This window comes from Aspergillus affinis, assembly GCF_023601865.1.
Source record: "Aspergillus affinis strain CMG 70 chromosome Unknown NODE_130_length_101050_cov_86_990641, whole genome shotgun sequence".
NCBI classification, from domain to species: Eukaryota; Fungi; Ascomycota; class Eurotiomycetes; order Eurotiales; family Aspergillaceae; genus Aspergillus; species Aspergillus affinis.
In genome coordinates, this window is record NW_026515911.1 from 1 (window position 1) to 14,800 (window position 14,800).

The following is a 14,800-nucleotide window of genomic DNA, read 5'->3' on the forward strand; positions in this document are numbered from 1 at the left end:
TAAAACCATGGTTTACAATTGTACACGAAGCCATTCAGGAACATGGTATACATGAGAATGATATTTGGAACTTTGATGAAACTGGCTTCTCAATGGGGCTCTGCTCAACATCTATGGTTAGTGAAAGACCTCGAAGAGTTATCCAAGGGAATCGCGAATGGGTCACTATCATTGAATGTGTGAGTTCCAGGGGGATTGATATACCACCAGTAGTTATCTTAAAGGGAAAAGAACATCAGGCTCCTTGGTACCAGGAGTCTAATCTATCTCAAGATTGGAAGCTAACCAATAGCGCCAATGGCTGGAAAACAGATGAGATAGGCCTCAAGTAAATGAAGCAAGTGTTTGATCCTTTTTCTAAACTACATTCAATTGGTGCGAAGCGGTTACTTATTCTTGATAGCCATTCAAGTTATCAAACTGCTGGATTTGACAACTTCTGCAAGGAGAGTGCAATAATCTGTCTTTATATACTTCCGCATACTTCTTATCTTCAATCACTGGATGTTGGTATTTTTGGACTGCTTAAACGCGCGTACGGCAAATTAGTTGAAGACATGATAAAGGCTGGAAATAACCATATTGACAAACAGGATTTTTACACCTATATTCTTCTGCACGTGAAGCAGTCTTTATTTCAAAAAATATATGCAATAGCTTTGCAGGAGCTGATCTTAAGCCATTAAATCAAGATCGGGTTCTTGAAAAAATTACCTTTCAACTTCGCACACTAACACTACCATTACTTACTGAAGGCTCAATATTATCGGCTTTTTAAATACCTCAGAACTCTCGCCAGATTGATCGTAAGGTTTAAAGGCTACAAAGAAGTCTTCAAAAGAAAAGAACACTTTCTAGCAGTCCAGTCTCTCATATTCAACATCTTGAAAAAGCTGCGCAAATGGCAATAAATACGAACCTTCTTCTTCAACAAGAAAGAAAGGTTTTACGAGCTGAAAATGGGCGGAAAATAAAGAAAAAAGCAAGAAGACGCACGACTCTAGGAAATGATCTCTTTATATCCGTACAGGAAGGTCGTGACCGCATTCAGCAGCTTGATACGCAGCTTAATGAGCAGGTTGATGAGCCTACACCTGTGCCTCGCTAACGCGCTCCACCACGCTGCAGTAGCTGTGGGACAGTTAGACATACAATACGAAGCTGTCATAGTAATTAGCTATATTTTAGTGTGCTAAATTGTCTAATTCCATGGCGTTGGTGGTTGCAAAGCTTCGAATTTGTGGTTGTTGCAGTGAAAATGGACTGCTCGCCCGTGGATTACGTTACTAAAAAGTTGGGGTGTCCTTACCAATTCCCAGGGTGGAGGGGCACCTTAGGTAAGCGCCCAGGCAGCTAAGCTGAGATCAGAAGGAGCGACAGACTCCGTCCGGCGACAAAGACCAACCAGAATTTACACCTACCGAGTCCCACTCCTGGCAACAAAACATTGTGGCGCGGGCGCTCAGCGACATCTCTTTCTCTACTCTGGGTACTCCGTACTCTAGTCTAGTCTCTGTTCAGTGTTCTCTACTCCGAGTCAGCAGAAATCCCGCATGGACTTGACAGGGTCAACCTGATCTAACCCGACGATCATCGCGCGCGCCCAAGAATGTCGAATCCAAGAAGGGCTAGACCGGGGCGACGTAAAGCAGACACGAGTTCCTTTGCACCGCGCTAGTATGGACTAGTACTAGCCCGTACTACTGTACAGTCGATCATTGTAATTTGAAAAAAAGGGCGAGGAATAACATCATCTTCGTCAGGGACGGATATGATGAAATTGCAGATAGGACATGAAGGGGTCCATCTTAGGGATGAAGAGTTTGTCGCTGCGTTGAATCTACAGATATACTGTAGTTTGAAGGCGAGAAAGGACACCTACTATGTAGTGTGTATGTGTAATAGTGACTCCGCAAAAGGGCTATGACCTCCGTCACCAAGGATCAGGAACCAGTCCATGCAGGGAACGGTGCATCATACCAGTCTCTTCTTCTGCAACTCGCAACGCAGGCGGCTCATTCGAGTAATGCTAATATTGTATGGCCTTCCTAGTATTCACTTAGCGACGGAGCGATTACTTGGTTCAGCGAGAATCCTCAATATCCAGGCAACTGATTTCATTCGTTCGATATTTTTTTTCTCTCATTGATTCCTTCCCACTTATTTTTCTTATTGTCCTACGTATTTTGGACATGATATCAGGAGTCAGGAGTCAAGACCTGCTACTATTAGTCGCAAGTCCGACGACAAGGTGGGTGTGATTGGTCGGGTTATCACAATCCGTGTTTACTGGTCTGTGTTGCCGTTCACCCAAAAAAAAAAACAAAAAAAAAAAAAAAAGAGGACGTGTTTTTTGCTCCTTTCAGGCACTGCCCAGACCAGATGCCAAAGGGGGCGGCGGAGGTTGGCCACGCACTCCAGAAGCGCCGTGGACAATCCATCCGAGAATCGATCGTGATAGGTTCCCAAGCATGCTAGTATGCATGTACTAGTCCTGTACGCCGCGCCACAAGCTCGTGTAGTGATATGATTTGGTCATGGCCCCCAAACCCAAAGGGGGGGGAAGGGTGGAGGAGGGACATTGGAACCGGCGCCGTATCAAACCTGGGGGGAAAGGAGAATTAATCCTGGTACATTAATATTTAATTAATATCGAGGGGACCCAAACGGGGAAGAGAGTCTAAGAGCCTACCATGATTAAATGATAATGAGAAAAGCGGAAATACGGAAATCAATCAATCAATTCAATTCAATCCAATTCAATTCAATTTCAATCAATATTAAATGGACCGGACCGGATTGACAATCTTCTGCCTGTTCGAGTTAAAAACAGAGCACCAATATTAACCAGAGAGGGGACCGGCCGAGAGGACGAGGATTTTCCGCAATCCGCGTTGGCAGGGAAAGACGAATGAGAGGCACGATCATGTTAATCATTCCCCTCTCCAGTCCTTCCCCTCTGCCTCTTCCAATCTCAGTGATCGGTCGAGGGCAGCCTAGATTATGGGACCGAAAATCCAACGAGGCTCCACCGCAAACAAATAGTTCCGGTTAGCGCTGGAATTAAGCATCTGTGCTTGGTTGATGCGGAGAAAAAACCCAATGGGTACTTCCCGACTAGTCATGGCGTCCAGCCAGATAAAACGACCATGAAACAAAAGAGGAATGATGATCTGCTCGCAATCCTTGCTCGGTTTGTGACAAGAAGATCAGGATACGGAGAAGAGTGCTCCCCGTTCGTTCCCTCGCATCCATGGATCATACCTTCGCCGTGTCCTATGACCTCAGTCCCTCCTCCCGAACGACTAGGGAGGCCGTGATGCTATTCCCGGTCGACCGGGCTGCCTGGTCGGGTATCGGAGATGTGACTCTGTACGGAGTAAGTCGCAGCGTACTCTGGCACAGATGATGGGACATCCTCCGTACATTGGAATTGCAACCGTCAATGAGATGATGCATGGTGGACGCAAGGATACTGTGTATGTACGGAGTACTGTGGATGTGCATCCTACACTCTTTCCCCCCACATTTTCAAGATAAGCAAATGAGGAAAGTGTAAATAAGAAGCGACCTTCAGACGGACTGTGTTAATAATTAGCAATATGATCATACACATCCTGTACTTTGTACATCGTCATCCTTAGCATCGTGACTTGTCATAAAAAAAAACCTCCCTAAAATGACCTGTCTAAATTCGGAACCCCCTTTTTTTTTCTCTTCTCTTAAAGATTCTATGGTCATATTTCACCACCTCGAGCAAATGACAGTCCACACAGCGACATCCTCTTCATGTGAAATAGGGAAACAATAGTGCTGTGTCTGTGCAACGGCATGTCGCTCTGCTCTGCGCGCTCCGTATGATGGTCCTCTTGGCGATCCAACCATGTCGCGAGATCTACCCCGTCCTATAGTTACAGGACTCTGTCTCCCGTGAATCGGCGTACTCAGTCTAGGTACAGGCGGCACTTACGACTTACGACACTCGACAGGATAACTAGATCCTCTGATACCCAACCAACTGTATCATGCTGCGATGAAGGATCTTCGTCCATCTCTCTCAGCCTCCTTTCTTATGCAATCAAAGTCACGGACAAGGCCAACCGGCCATGTGGTCTTTGACTTTGGCATGGCTATTGACCGCTAATCTGCCACCGCGCTTGGCTTAGGCCCCTCCCAGGAGTGATCACTTCTCAATTCTCATCATGACAAGTTAAAGTCCGTCTTCCGTGCTATACTAGCCATCCCATATTAATAAATAATAAAATATATTAAATAATAGCTAAGGATCAGGTTAGTGGCTTCTAATAATACATGGTTGATCTCATTTCTGAACCACCATACTCAATCCTTTCTAGTGCTGCGACGGATTTTTAGTCCCGTTGCTGTTAAACAAAGAACCGAATTGTGGTTTTACACAGTAGTTGATTTAGTCATTTCATCCCATCTTCTAATTACTGTAGTTAGTTAATGAACCAATTCATCTAGATCTCGCCTCATCACTCAGCACTTCAGCCTCCAGCCTCCAGCCCCCAGGCTAGCGTAGGGCGTTAGTGTGGATTAAAGAAAGGAAAACAAAGCAATAAAAAAAAATCCTTCGTCCCTTAGTCCTAAGGCGATTTCATTGCTTTTTCGCCATCCTGCAGACTAACGACGGGACTCCATCGGCAACGAAGAAAAAAATAAAACTTGGTGTTCACACCCTTGTCTAGATCAACTCTGTTGAGCTTCTAGATCTTTTCCAGTGTTAACCCAACTCGTCGAATGCTTTTTTGGCCCTTTTCTATGATGGCCGATCCCCAGCTGAACTAAACTAAACGGTCTAAACCTGGTATCTAGCTGATCAATTAATCAACTAATTTAGACCGTACCAGAGTACATACGGATGGATATCCACCAGACGCAATGATTACGGTGTATAGTAGGCCGTGCTCAGTAGGCAGCAAGAAAAACTCATCATCAAAATAATAATAACGACTTAAAAAAATCACCCCTTGCCCCTTGCTTGTTAGGCCCAGGGAGTCAGTCAAGTGCTATCAGACTATCAGTTGTGCTGGACTGTAGATTGATCGTCCCTTCACCCCCACTCCATCGAATATCCAGTTATCCACCTTTAATATAATATACGGACAGACGGCGTATGATGATTGATGACCAGAGCAAAAAAAGAAAAAACAACTAAATGTAATTTTTTCCCCCCTTCTCCTCCTTTCTCTAACGGTTTTCGGAGTCTCCGACTTGAACCGCTGAGGGAAAAATCTTCCATGCAAGAGAGCTTTTCCCGGCATGTACTCTGTAATTTATCGAAAACTGCAAAATTGAAATTTGAAAGAAAAAAAAAAGCTCTATGAGATCAGTGAGTTAACATTATCAACATAATAAACTAACATCACAACCTGACGAAGTCACGGCCCAAAATAAAGCAAGGGGGGATATACAAGTAAAAGGTTAAAAAAAAAAAAAAAAAAAAAAAACAACCACCCAGAAAAGAGGGTAAAGAAAAGTCTGCCGTCCCCCACAAACTGACAGGGATTCGTTTCACCCTATTTTAATTAATATCATTATTTTTTTTAAATATCTCATCATATTTTTTCGTTGCTCAAGGAAAAGAAGGGAGGGGGAAAAAAAAAACAAAAAAAAAAAAACGTGGCACTGGCGTCTCAACATGATTACTTTTGCGGAAATTTCTTCGACACGCCCAGCGTTTGCGGCGTCATCATCGTCGCCATCATTCAATTCTCAGTATCTGATGGAATGACCTAGGTGCCGCGTCTGGCCGGGAAGACGGAGGAGTTCGGAGCTGAAATGGTAGTTCGATATGACTCTTAGTGCAGGCGTTAGAGAATGGAGTATGGAGAACGTCGTAATATGTCCCAATGACTATCTAGTATCTAGTATCTAGTTAGTCGTTGCTAGCTACCGCAACGATCTCCTTTTTGCCCCCTTGTATTTTGATCTATTCTGGAGATTTTTATTTTAGTTTCTGATTTTGAAACAGAAAATCTATGTGAATGTGATCGATTCATTATTCACTCACTCGTCACGTCCATCTTGGCATTTCTAGCCGTCTCCACGGCCAGGTTCAAGTCGCGAGGCGCCGGGGCTCAAGGGTACGATGTGACCCTGTGAATAGAGGACAAGGCACGGAGGACTGCTCTCCCAGAAAAGCTCTACCGGACTATTGTCGATAGTCTAGCGGTTACACGCCCATTGGAGTTAGCAGAGACCTGACGACCTTGCCTAGGGAAGGCCCTTGTCAGTAGTTCAGTTACACAGGGCAACAACATATGGGAGGCTGCCGCCTCTACGTCGCAGACTTGAATCGCCTGACTGAATGAAGTCTGGTTTGATCTTGACGTCCGAGGAGAGAGACGAGGAGTTAGGGGCCCCCTTGCCCCGGGCTCTCCGGTAACCCGGTGCCCATGGGTATGAAGACCCCCAAGGAAGTGCATAATGCGTGTGCTCCGTAGGTAGCCTGAAGGGCGAGGGTGCCCGGGAAAACTAGTGGTAAGGCGTAATACCTGTTTCAGACGCAGATCTGCACAGCAGCTGCGGTATGATGATATGGTACTGCAACTAAGTGGATCGTGGAGGGATGGCGATTTGTTACGCCGACGCGGATTTGTGGTGTAGGATTCTTTCTGCTACTGGGCGTGGGGAGAGAGTTTTTTTTATTTTACTGTAGTTTGGTTTTCCACGAAGAGACTGTTGGGAAGAAGAAAGCAAAAATTTGAAGGAGTAATTAATTTTTTTTTTAAAAAAAAATACATTAGAATAAGACGACGACAAGGATTATGGAATGTGTAGACATGACACTAGACGAATTAACTATTGCTTCGGGCTGATGCGATTGTTTAAGATGACGAACTCCATCGGGTGCACAGCCTGGATAGAGTAATTGCTCCTACTTCTCTTGGCTATAGTCCCTCTGTCGATCATCGTCCAGCATTCCTTAGGATGATATAATCTGGAAGAAAACTCCGGAATAGATGAAATTCCATCGACGAAGGATGAAGCAATGGCATGATCGCCCCCTTTTGTTTATCGAGATTTGAGTTATTTCGCGATCAAGACTAAGTCGCGAGGTTCTAGATAGGTGGTGAGGATAAGGCACGAGAAACGGTCTAGATACCCCTGAAGCCTAAGCTAACGATCCTTAGCTCTTGGACCTCGTAAACATGGCAACTGAAACAAACCTGTAAGCGATGTCTCAGTTTATTTATACTTTCGGATTATTGCGATTAGTCGGGCAAAAAACCGTTACTGTCTCGGCTGCGGAGAAAGACCACAGCCGCAAGAGATGGAAATATGCTTTAGGAATGTAGTGAAAAAAAAAGTATTGGGAGATAGCCGGAAGGATTTGTGGCAGATTATTGCATTTGATTAATTTTAGAATGATGGTAGTTATTGATATGAACGTGGGTATCGTAAGCGTCCTCTCTCCTTTCCAATTCATAGAGCGCGGAAAGCAGAGTCGTGAATGATATGCGATGACTTTTGTAAAGGGCCGTCAGCCTATCAGCGAAAAGTCATTATATGTATCTGGCCACATAGTGAAGGGATCAAAATCGTCCATCATCAGGGCATCCTGAAAATAGCTATCGCTATTGTCCTCAACGGACCAGGACAGAAAATCCCATGCCCAGTTTCGTGGTGGTTGCGAGGAGCTGTTAAGCTTTGACAAGGACTGCGGTTGAGAGACAGAGGGCTCCTCTGGCCTCCACGCATTAGGGTCTGTTTCAACTCTAGAAACGTTGCTGTCCATGGACATCTCTTGTTGGCGGAAATTCCGTCGGACCTTAACTTTCCCGAGGAGAGGGACCTGTAAAGTCAGGTCTTGTAAATGAGAAGGGCTATCTTGCTGAAGGAGTCTATGCAGAGAATCGATAGTGGTAACACAGCTGTGAGCAAAATGAGAGCCTGGGGTGTCATGAGATCGTTCAATCATGAGCTTAGTGACTTCCTGGACTGTGCTGGCCGTCTTTGCCTTGTCCGCTGGAAAACTCCATCTGTCCGAGGACGAGGAGCTGTGTGATATGAGAAGGAGGACCACCGTCGTAACGAACACCTGGAGATCTAGGATCCGCGCACAGAATATTCCGGGTGAGAGCGTCCCACGAAGGAATTGATAGAGGCGCGCTGCCGACTCGCATGCATTCATGCATACTAGACGACTGTAGACATACTCTTCCCCAACGTCTTGTCGCATTATGAAAGGTAGATGTGTCCGCACCATAACACTGTTATGGATGAACTGAACAATGTGGTCAGGTTTTACCTCCGGGCCCTCGTCTGGGGCCCACCATTCCTCAGGGGGCTGCGATGCCAGGGACTTGAGCTCTCCGATGAGTGCCAGCGTAGAGCTGTAGAACTCAGAGCCGGAGTCTGGTGTCAGGTTGAGATCATCCAGGTGTTGTACCTTTGCAGCAATATCCGTCAACCGACGGAGATACACGCGGGGCTGGACGACGCCATCGACAATAAGTGCCTGCATCTTCGCCTGGGGGTGTCGTCGAGTATCAGGAGGAAGGTTAATGATCATTCCAAGGAGTCCGTTTGCAGAAATGATCGAGTCCCAGAGCTGCGCCTGTTGATGTTGCGCCTCGTTGCCTTCTGTCCCTATTACCCGGCCGTTTTGGATCACTTGAGAAGCCTTTGGTAGTCCCATGATCTCTGCAATCGCGACGACGTGTCGCAAACGCACCCATGCCTTTCGGAAGTTCCCCTGGCCTATTTGACTGCTGAGTATCAGTAAACAATTAGAATTAAAGATAAGGAGGGATATACCCACAGTCGGAAGAAATGCATAGCCATACTAAGCCCAGAGATGGTGCTCACCAATCTATCATGGGGAATGATAGTAGTCTCCACAGTATCAGATACTGCCCGACAGAACTTTGACCACTCGTGGGATTTTTGGAGCTGAGATTTTCGATCATTGTCCTCTCCTTGAATTTGTTGGCCTGTAAGAGCGACAGTGAGCAACCAGGAGGCAAGGCTAATCGGATCGGTATCCGGTCTGTTCATATCCTCGAAACATTCTCCTAGTTCTTGTTGAGACTTGATAGCCCCTGGTTGGGGAAACAAGCTATATACGAGAGGAAGCCATTGGGAGGCGGAATTTGCAATGGTTAAAACATCGGCCTTGGGCGGAATCAACCTCTGAAGAGCTCGTCTCGCTCGGTCGTGTAAATGAGCGAAAACCTTCATCCTGCGGTCATGAGAGTGCCCATTGTGTCGCTGGGGGTTCACGCTGAGCCAGTCATTCTGGAATAATGATCGAAGATGCACCGGTTGATCTATGGCGTCGAAATCTGAGCCAATAGAGTCACGATCGAGGTCATCCGAATCCACTGTCGGTTCAGTAGCCAGCTCTGTCAGGGAGGTTGATCGATCTCCGGACTTGATTTCCGCATCGTGGACAAACTTAGTCAAGTTCGCAACCTTGGACTCCAGTTGAGCTATCCGATAACGCGAGGGGAGCCTCTGGGAGCGCCTGGAATGGAGAGTATATGTCTGCGCAATGCAAGTTGAGCCTCGCTCTTCGCAGCGCCGGCAGGTCGGCGCTTCCTCGGAGAGCCGAATGCACCGAACCTTGCGTCGTCTGCCTGTCTTGAGAGATCAGGTCACTGGGACCTTTACTAAGGGCACCGGTGCTGGGTAGGTAGATCGGTTCACTTACACTCGGTACAGCTTTTCGTCCCCTTTCGAACCCTCTGTTGATCCAAGCTGCCTAACATGGCTAGCGAGTGTAACCACCGAGGGGAACTTTGTCCGACAGATCGCAGGTACTGGTGAAGTTGTTGGTGAAGGCAAGGGAAGTCGGGCATTGTTGTTGGCGCGGACGAGTTATCGGTCCGCGGACGAAAAGATGTCCGCGCGGGGGCTGTTGTGACCGAGCAATGAAGGAATCCTTCCCCCAACCCCTCAACAACGACTCCCATTCTCGTCTCTCGGTCTTCGCGACGATGGATTTTGCCGCTATCCTTATGGCTCGGACCCTGATTTCGTATTCTACAGGCTCTCCTGCCATGTATCCGTGGATATATAAGCAGTCCTTCCGCTGCTCGTACCGTGACCATCACAAGTGAAACGAAGCTCACATCGAAAAGACCATATCAGATTCGCCCCCTATTCCCACAGTCGCAACAATGTTCTCATTGTTGCAACCACGAACAGGGCCATATGCCTCCACAACAGCCAGCCTTGGAGAGCTCCCCTCGATAACCCCCGACGTTCCGGTCAGCGCGGTGTTCATCGCCATCTTCATCGCATTCGCTGCAACCAACTTGACAATCTTGCAGAAGAACCTCCGCAGAAACCATAAGTTTGTGATATCGGGAGCAATGTTCGGGTTCTCCATGGCACGAATCACCACCCTCGTTTTGCGCATCGTGTGGGCGAACCGACAACACAATGTCCGACTTGCGATCGCAGCAGGCATCTTCGTGAACGCCGGTATTCTCATCATCTACATCGTCAACTTCATTCTTTCGCAAAGAATCCTCCGAGCGAAGCAGCCGCATATTGGATGGAATCCAATCTATCGAGTGCTCTGCAAAGTTCTGTACTTCGCTATATTCGCCGCGCTGGTCATGGTTATCACAGCCATGGTGGTATCGGTCTACACGCTCAACCCTCATACCAAGTCCATCTGTCGCGACATTCAACTGGCATCGCTCACCTATTTCCTCGTCTTCTCCTGCCTCCCGTTCCTTCACATCGCCGTGGCGTTCTGTCTACCGAGATCCAAGAACGAAGAAACATTCGGGGAGGGGAGCATGAGCGCCAAAATGATTATCATGGTTCTATCCGCAGGACTATGCGTCTTTAATGCCGGGTTCAAGGCCGGGGTGAACTGGAGTCCTCTACGTCCCATTGTCAAGCCCGGCTGGTTTGACTCGAAAGCGTGCTTTTTCGTTTTCATCTTTGTCTTCGAGGTGCTCATCCTGGGTCTTTTGACATTCAGCCGTATCGACAAGCGATTCTTCGTTCCGAATGGCTGCAAGGGCCCTGGCGATTACACTCGACTCCGAGAACAGAGTGCTAAGACCGAGGGTGATGACTCGGGGAGCCAAAACGCTTGAAAGATGAGTACTGGGAGGTTGACATGTTGATAGACTGTGTTTGTGATTGACTCGCTGTAGATATATAATCTTTTACGACCTCCATGCCCCTAGACTAATTTTGGTGCTGATTTAAAGTTTTTCGCGATTAATTTGAATTTTATCCACTCTTCTAAGTGCCTTAAAGTGAGAAACAATTTAGGCTTACATGTCTCAAGATCTGGAAGATATTATTATATACTACCTAGTGTATCACAGCATGTGTAGAGCCGGCCTCAGCGAAGGCTAACACGCATGATGCACTGTAACCAGCTTCAAAGTATATCTTGCTGTGATACATATACGCGTATGTTTTCCTTTGAAACAGTGGAATTATATGAGCAGTTATTCAAGCAATGTATAACGAGTCGACGAACAAAAGTCCCGGTAGTTATAAAAGTCTAAATGCCCACCATGTCGCTTCATGTTTTCAATGATTCCTCGTTGATTGCTGACCGCAAATATATCAGTATATTGATAGTACAGCCTCTGTTTTCAATCTCTCGATGACTTCTTGATTCTGGAACGGTGCTGTTATTATGACCTAAATACAGCCGATATGTCTACTTACTCGACTAAAATGCTATTAATTATCTTTCCTCTTTATGTATGTATTATAGGTATATGAATCTATCTCCAAGCCTTGGTATGCAGAGAATGTACAGTGTAATCTCTTGTCAAACACTGGAAGAACTGACCAGTCGGATCACAGCAACCTAGAGAAAGGGTAGGGTAGTGCCAGAGCGAACATAGCAAACAATACTCCCTCATTAGCTGCTAGGTCAGATGAGTGTTTGTTCATGTCAAGCCGAGGGTTTGCCCTCATGTAGGTAAATTGGGGGTGGGGATAGTGATAGGACTAAAAACACAATATAAGATGCTCAGCTGCCTAATTTATCAAGCGAGAAGACAAGATGAGATTGACTTGATTGTTGGCTCTACAGATTGAGATTTGATTTGCTGGGTGCAGTAGATTGCTGGGTTTAGTTCTGTGGACAGATATACCATATAGGTTTGTAGAACGGCAAGGTCATTGAACAGGGAAGATTTTCAAATAAAACTAGTCAGCTGTTCATGTATTCTGACGCTGCTCATAAAGGTAGAATACCGCATACGTGTTTTTCCTTCTCTCTCTCTGCGTCTCATAAATCAGTTTTGCAGTGTCAGTAAACTGTGAGAACCTTGGGCCTATATATTTATGGCTTTATGCTCAACATACTACCTGAGTGCTATCTTTGTGTTGTCATCTGCTCGTGTCTCAAAAGACCCAATTACGAAATATTTGACATGTCATCGGAGGTGTTACCGGCCGATAATAGATTAGTCAAGCAGAGGATTTGCGAGTGAGAGCCACATGCAAAGGCAACGCACACCGGCCAACTTCTTACAAATGTGGTTCATCCGTTTTTACAGAGTTGGCCAACCTACCCAAAACAGCCGATTGCGCGTTCTCGCCAAGAAGTATGCGCGACGCAAATATAAAACCCCGTGCTCTCTGTGTGTCAGACCGATATTTCCCAGTCGGATATAGGTACAGTACATCGGGGAAGCATGTTCCCTTCTAAGCGGGATTTGCGTCGAGAGGGAAAAGAGCAAACAAGTCAGACGGGCTGAATCCGAAAGAGCATCCCCGAAGCAGTAAATATACTCCAGATTCGAAGGGACCAGTGAGAAGACCAGCTCCAATGCCTGGTTGCAGGCATCGAGGCGGGCGAAGAACGGGATCGGCGACGGGGCCTTTTTGGAGCAGAGGCGGCGGTGTGCTGCCGGAGCCCTAATTTCCCCCCGGCGCGCCAGATAGATTAACAGCAGGAGGACCAGAGACCAGAGTACAGTCTGTATGATTGTGTGAGAATGATGCGTCACTTTGATCGCGCCACGTATCAACAATCTACCGGTACGATAAGAGCAAACTCCGGAATCACAAGATAACTCATTCTGATATCCCGACGAGCGATGGGAGAGCACGGAATACCGGGGACCAATCGGCACAGTATCAGCGGTTCAGCATGGATGCCTGAGAATAGGTAACTAATCTGCGTGCATGAGCGACCGGGGACGAGTGGGGCCTGGAGACGTCCTCCGACCGATCTAGGCAGTGAGATTGCTTTTTCATTGATTTTGTCAAACCTGAGCTTTGACTCATCGCTCTCTTTGCCAGACGGAGAGACTCTAGAGTTCGGAGATGTCATTGGACGTGGTGATGGCGCTGAATAGGTTGAATGGTGGGTGGGGGGGTTGATTAATCATTAATCCCTCGAGATTCCTAGAAATTGCTCGCTAAGAGCGTTAGTAGACTAACCTAAGTTAACACGAGGGCTTAGAAATCAAATCCACTAAATGCGGTGGTCAGTGCGGGTGGCATAATCATAAGCCGTTGATAGACGTCAAGGTTCCCAGGAGGGGGTGAGTGGTGTAGTCAGCAATGATGAGAGTTGGAAGTTGGAACTCGAAGAGGCAATCCGAAGGGGAGAAGAGAGTAGGGAGTATGATAGATGATAGATTGGGCGAGTCAGGCGGGGAGAAGAAGGACCGTGGCGACTGACTCGGGGAGGCGGGTGGCTTCGGAGACTTATTTTTAAGGCTCCGAATCAATCAATTCGTTCTTCCGTCACGGCGGAGTTGACGGGATTCAGGGATCATGGAGGACATTCGAGATGACGACTCCACCCAGCAACTCGGAGTTCCGATAGATCATACTCAGTACCACTCCGTAGGTCTTCCTGACTTCTGGCCAATGTTAATTTGAGAGTCTTCCAACGGAGTAGTTGGGGATTAGTGAGCAACGGCGTATTACTCAGCGGGGGCCAGATGCCTCAGGCTTGACGGAAGGGAAGCCAGGGTCCGACTCCTACAGATCTTCCGCCGCTGGTGAACTTCCGTCTCCTCTCTCCCCTCCCTCGTCCATCCGCCATCGCGGCGCCTCCACGACCTTCTAAACTTTCTAGCCCGGTGCCTTCATGCATAAGCAGCTCTCCGACCATCAACCGGTTGCAAGGCTTATCTCCGTCTTGGCCGACTTATTGGACGCTGTAAATGGTGGATCCAAGGATCGGGAACAACCGATCTTTGTCTCGACTGAGTCAATTCGACTCATAGCCCACCATGGCTCCACCCAAGCTCCCTCTTAGTCTCGCTCTTCGCTTGTCTCTGGTTTTCGCAATCTTTCTACTGCTCCACAGTTCGGCTGTCGACGACTGGACGGATGGTAAGCCTGCTCTCTCGCCCCTCTGATTGATCGGTTTATTCCGTCTCGGCTGCTGCTTGCTCTGCCAAACCTGACAAATCCACAGATTTTTCCGTTTTTGCCTTCCGGACTTAATTATGGATACGGCCGTAGAACGGTCATGATGCAATGCTCGAGGTTTCTATAAAGCTTCCTTTTGTCGCACGTCCTGCTCTCGGCTCTCTTTTTGCTTCGTGTTCCGTTTGCGCCGTTGTTGTTGTTGTTGTTATCTGACCATCTTCCCTCCCTCAAAAACCCCGATCAACGCTTCGGCTTATTTAAATCAATTTTAATCACCCATTTTTTTTACTCCTTTCTTGATATCTGCATACATTCATATACATACATATATATTACTCCGGATACTTCACTGCCGCCCTATTTCCCGAGACAACCGTACCAATCTGTACGGTTTCTCATTATATCTAATATCTATTATCTAGTATATCAGTTTCCGGACATCGGCTATAGA

The 14,800-nt window shown here is 47.0% G+C and overlaps 2 protein-coding genes across 2 annotated transcripts; one reads left to right on the forward strand and one right to left on the reverse strand.

Moving 5' to 3' along the window:
* Window positions 1–7,507: 7,507 nt before the first annotated feature.
* KD926_001558 (fungal specific transcription factor domain-containing protein) lies at window positions 7,508–10,030 on the reverse strand (the record flags this gene model as incomplete). Its single annotated transcript, XM_053105121.1, has 4 exons — window positions 7,508–8,735; window positions 8,789–9,493; window positions 9,680–9,730; window positions 9,777–10,030. The coding sequence occupies 4 exons, from the start codon at window positions 10,028–10,030 to the stop codon at window positions 7,508–7,510; spliced, it is 2,238 nt and encodes a 745-aa protein (XP_052951644.1).
* Window positions 10,031–10,148: 118 nt separating this feature from the next.
* On the forward strand, window positions 10,149–11,084 carry KD926_001559 (uncharacterized protein; the record flags this gene model as incomplete). Its single annotated transcript, XM_053105122.1, has 1 exon — window positions 10,149–11,084. One exon carries the CDS (start codon window positions 10,149–10,151, stop codon window positions 11,082–11,084), a length of 936 nt encoding a protein of 311 aa, XP_052951645.1.
* Window positions 11,085–14,800: the final 3,716 nt, after the last annotated feature.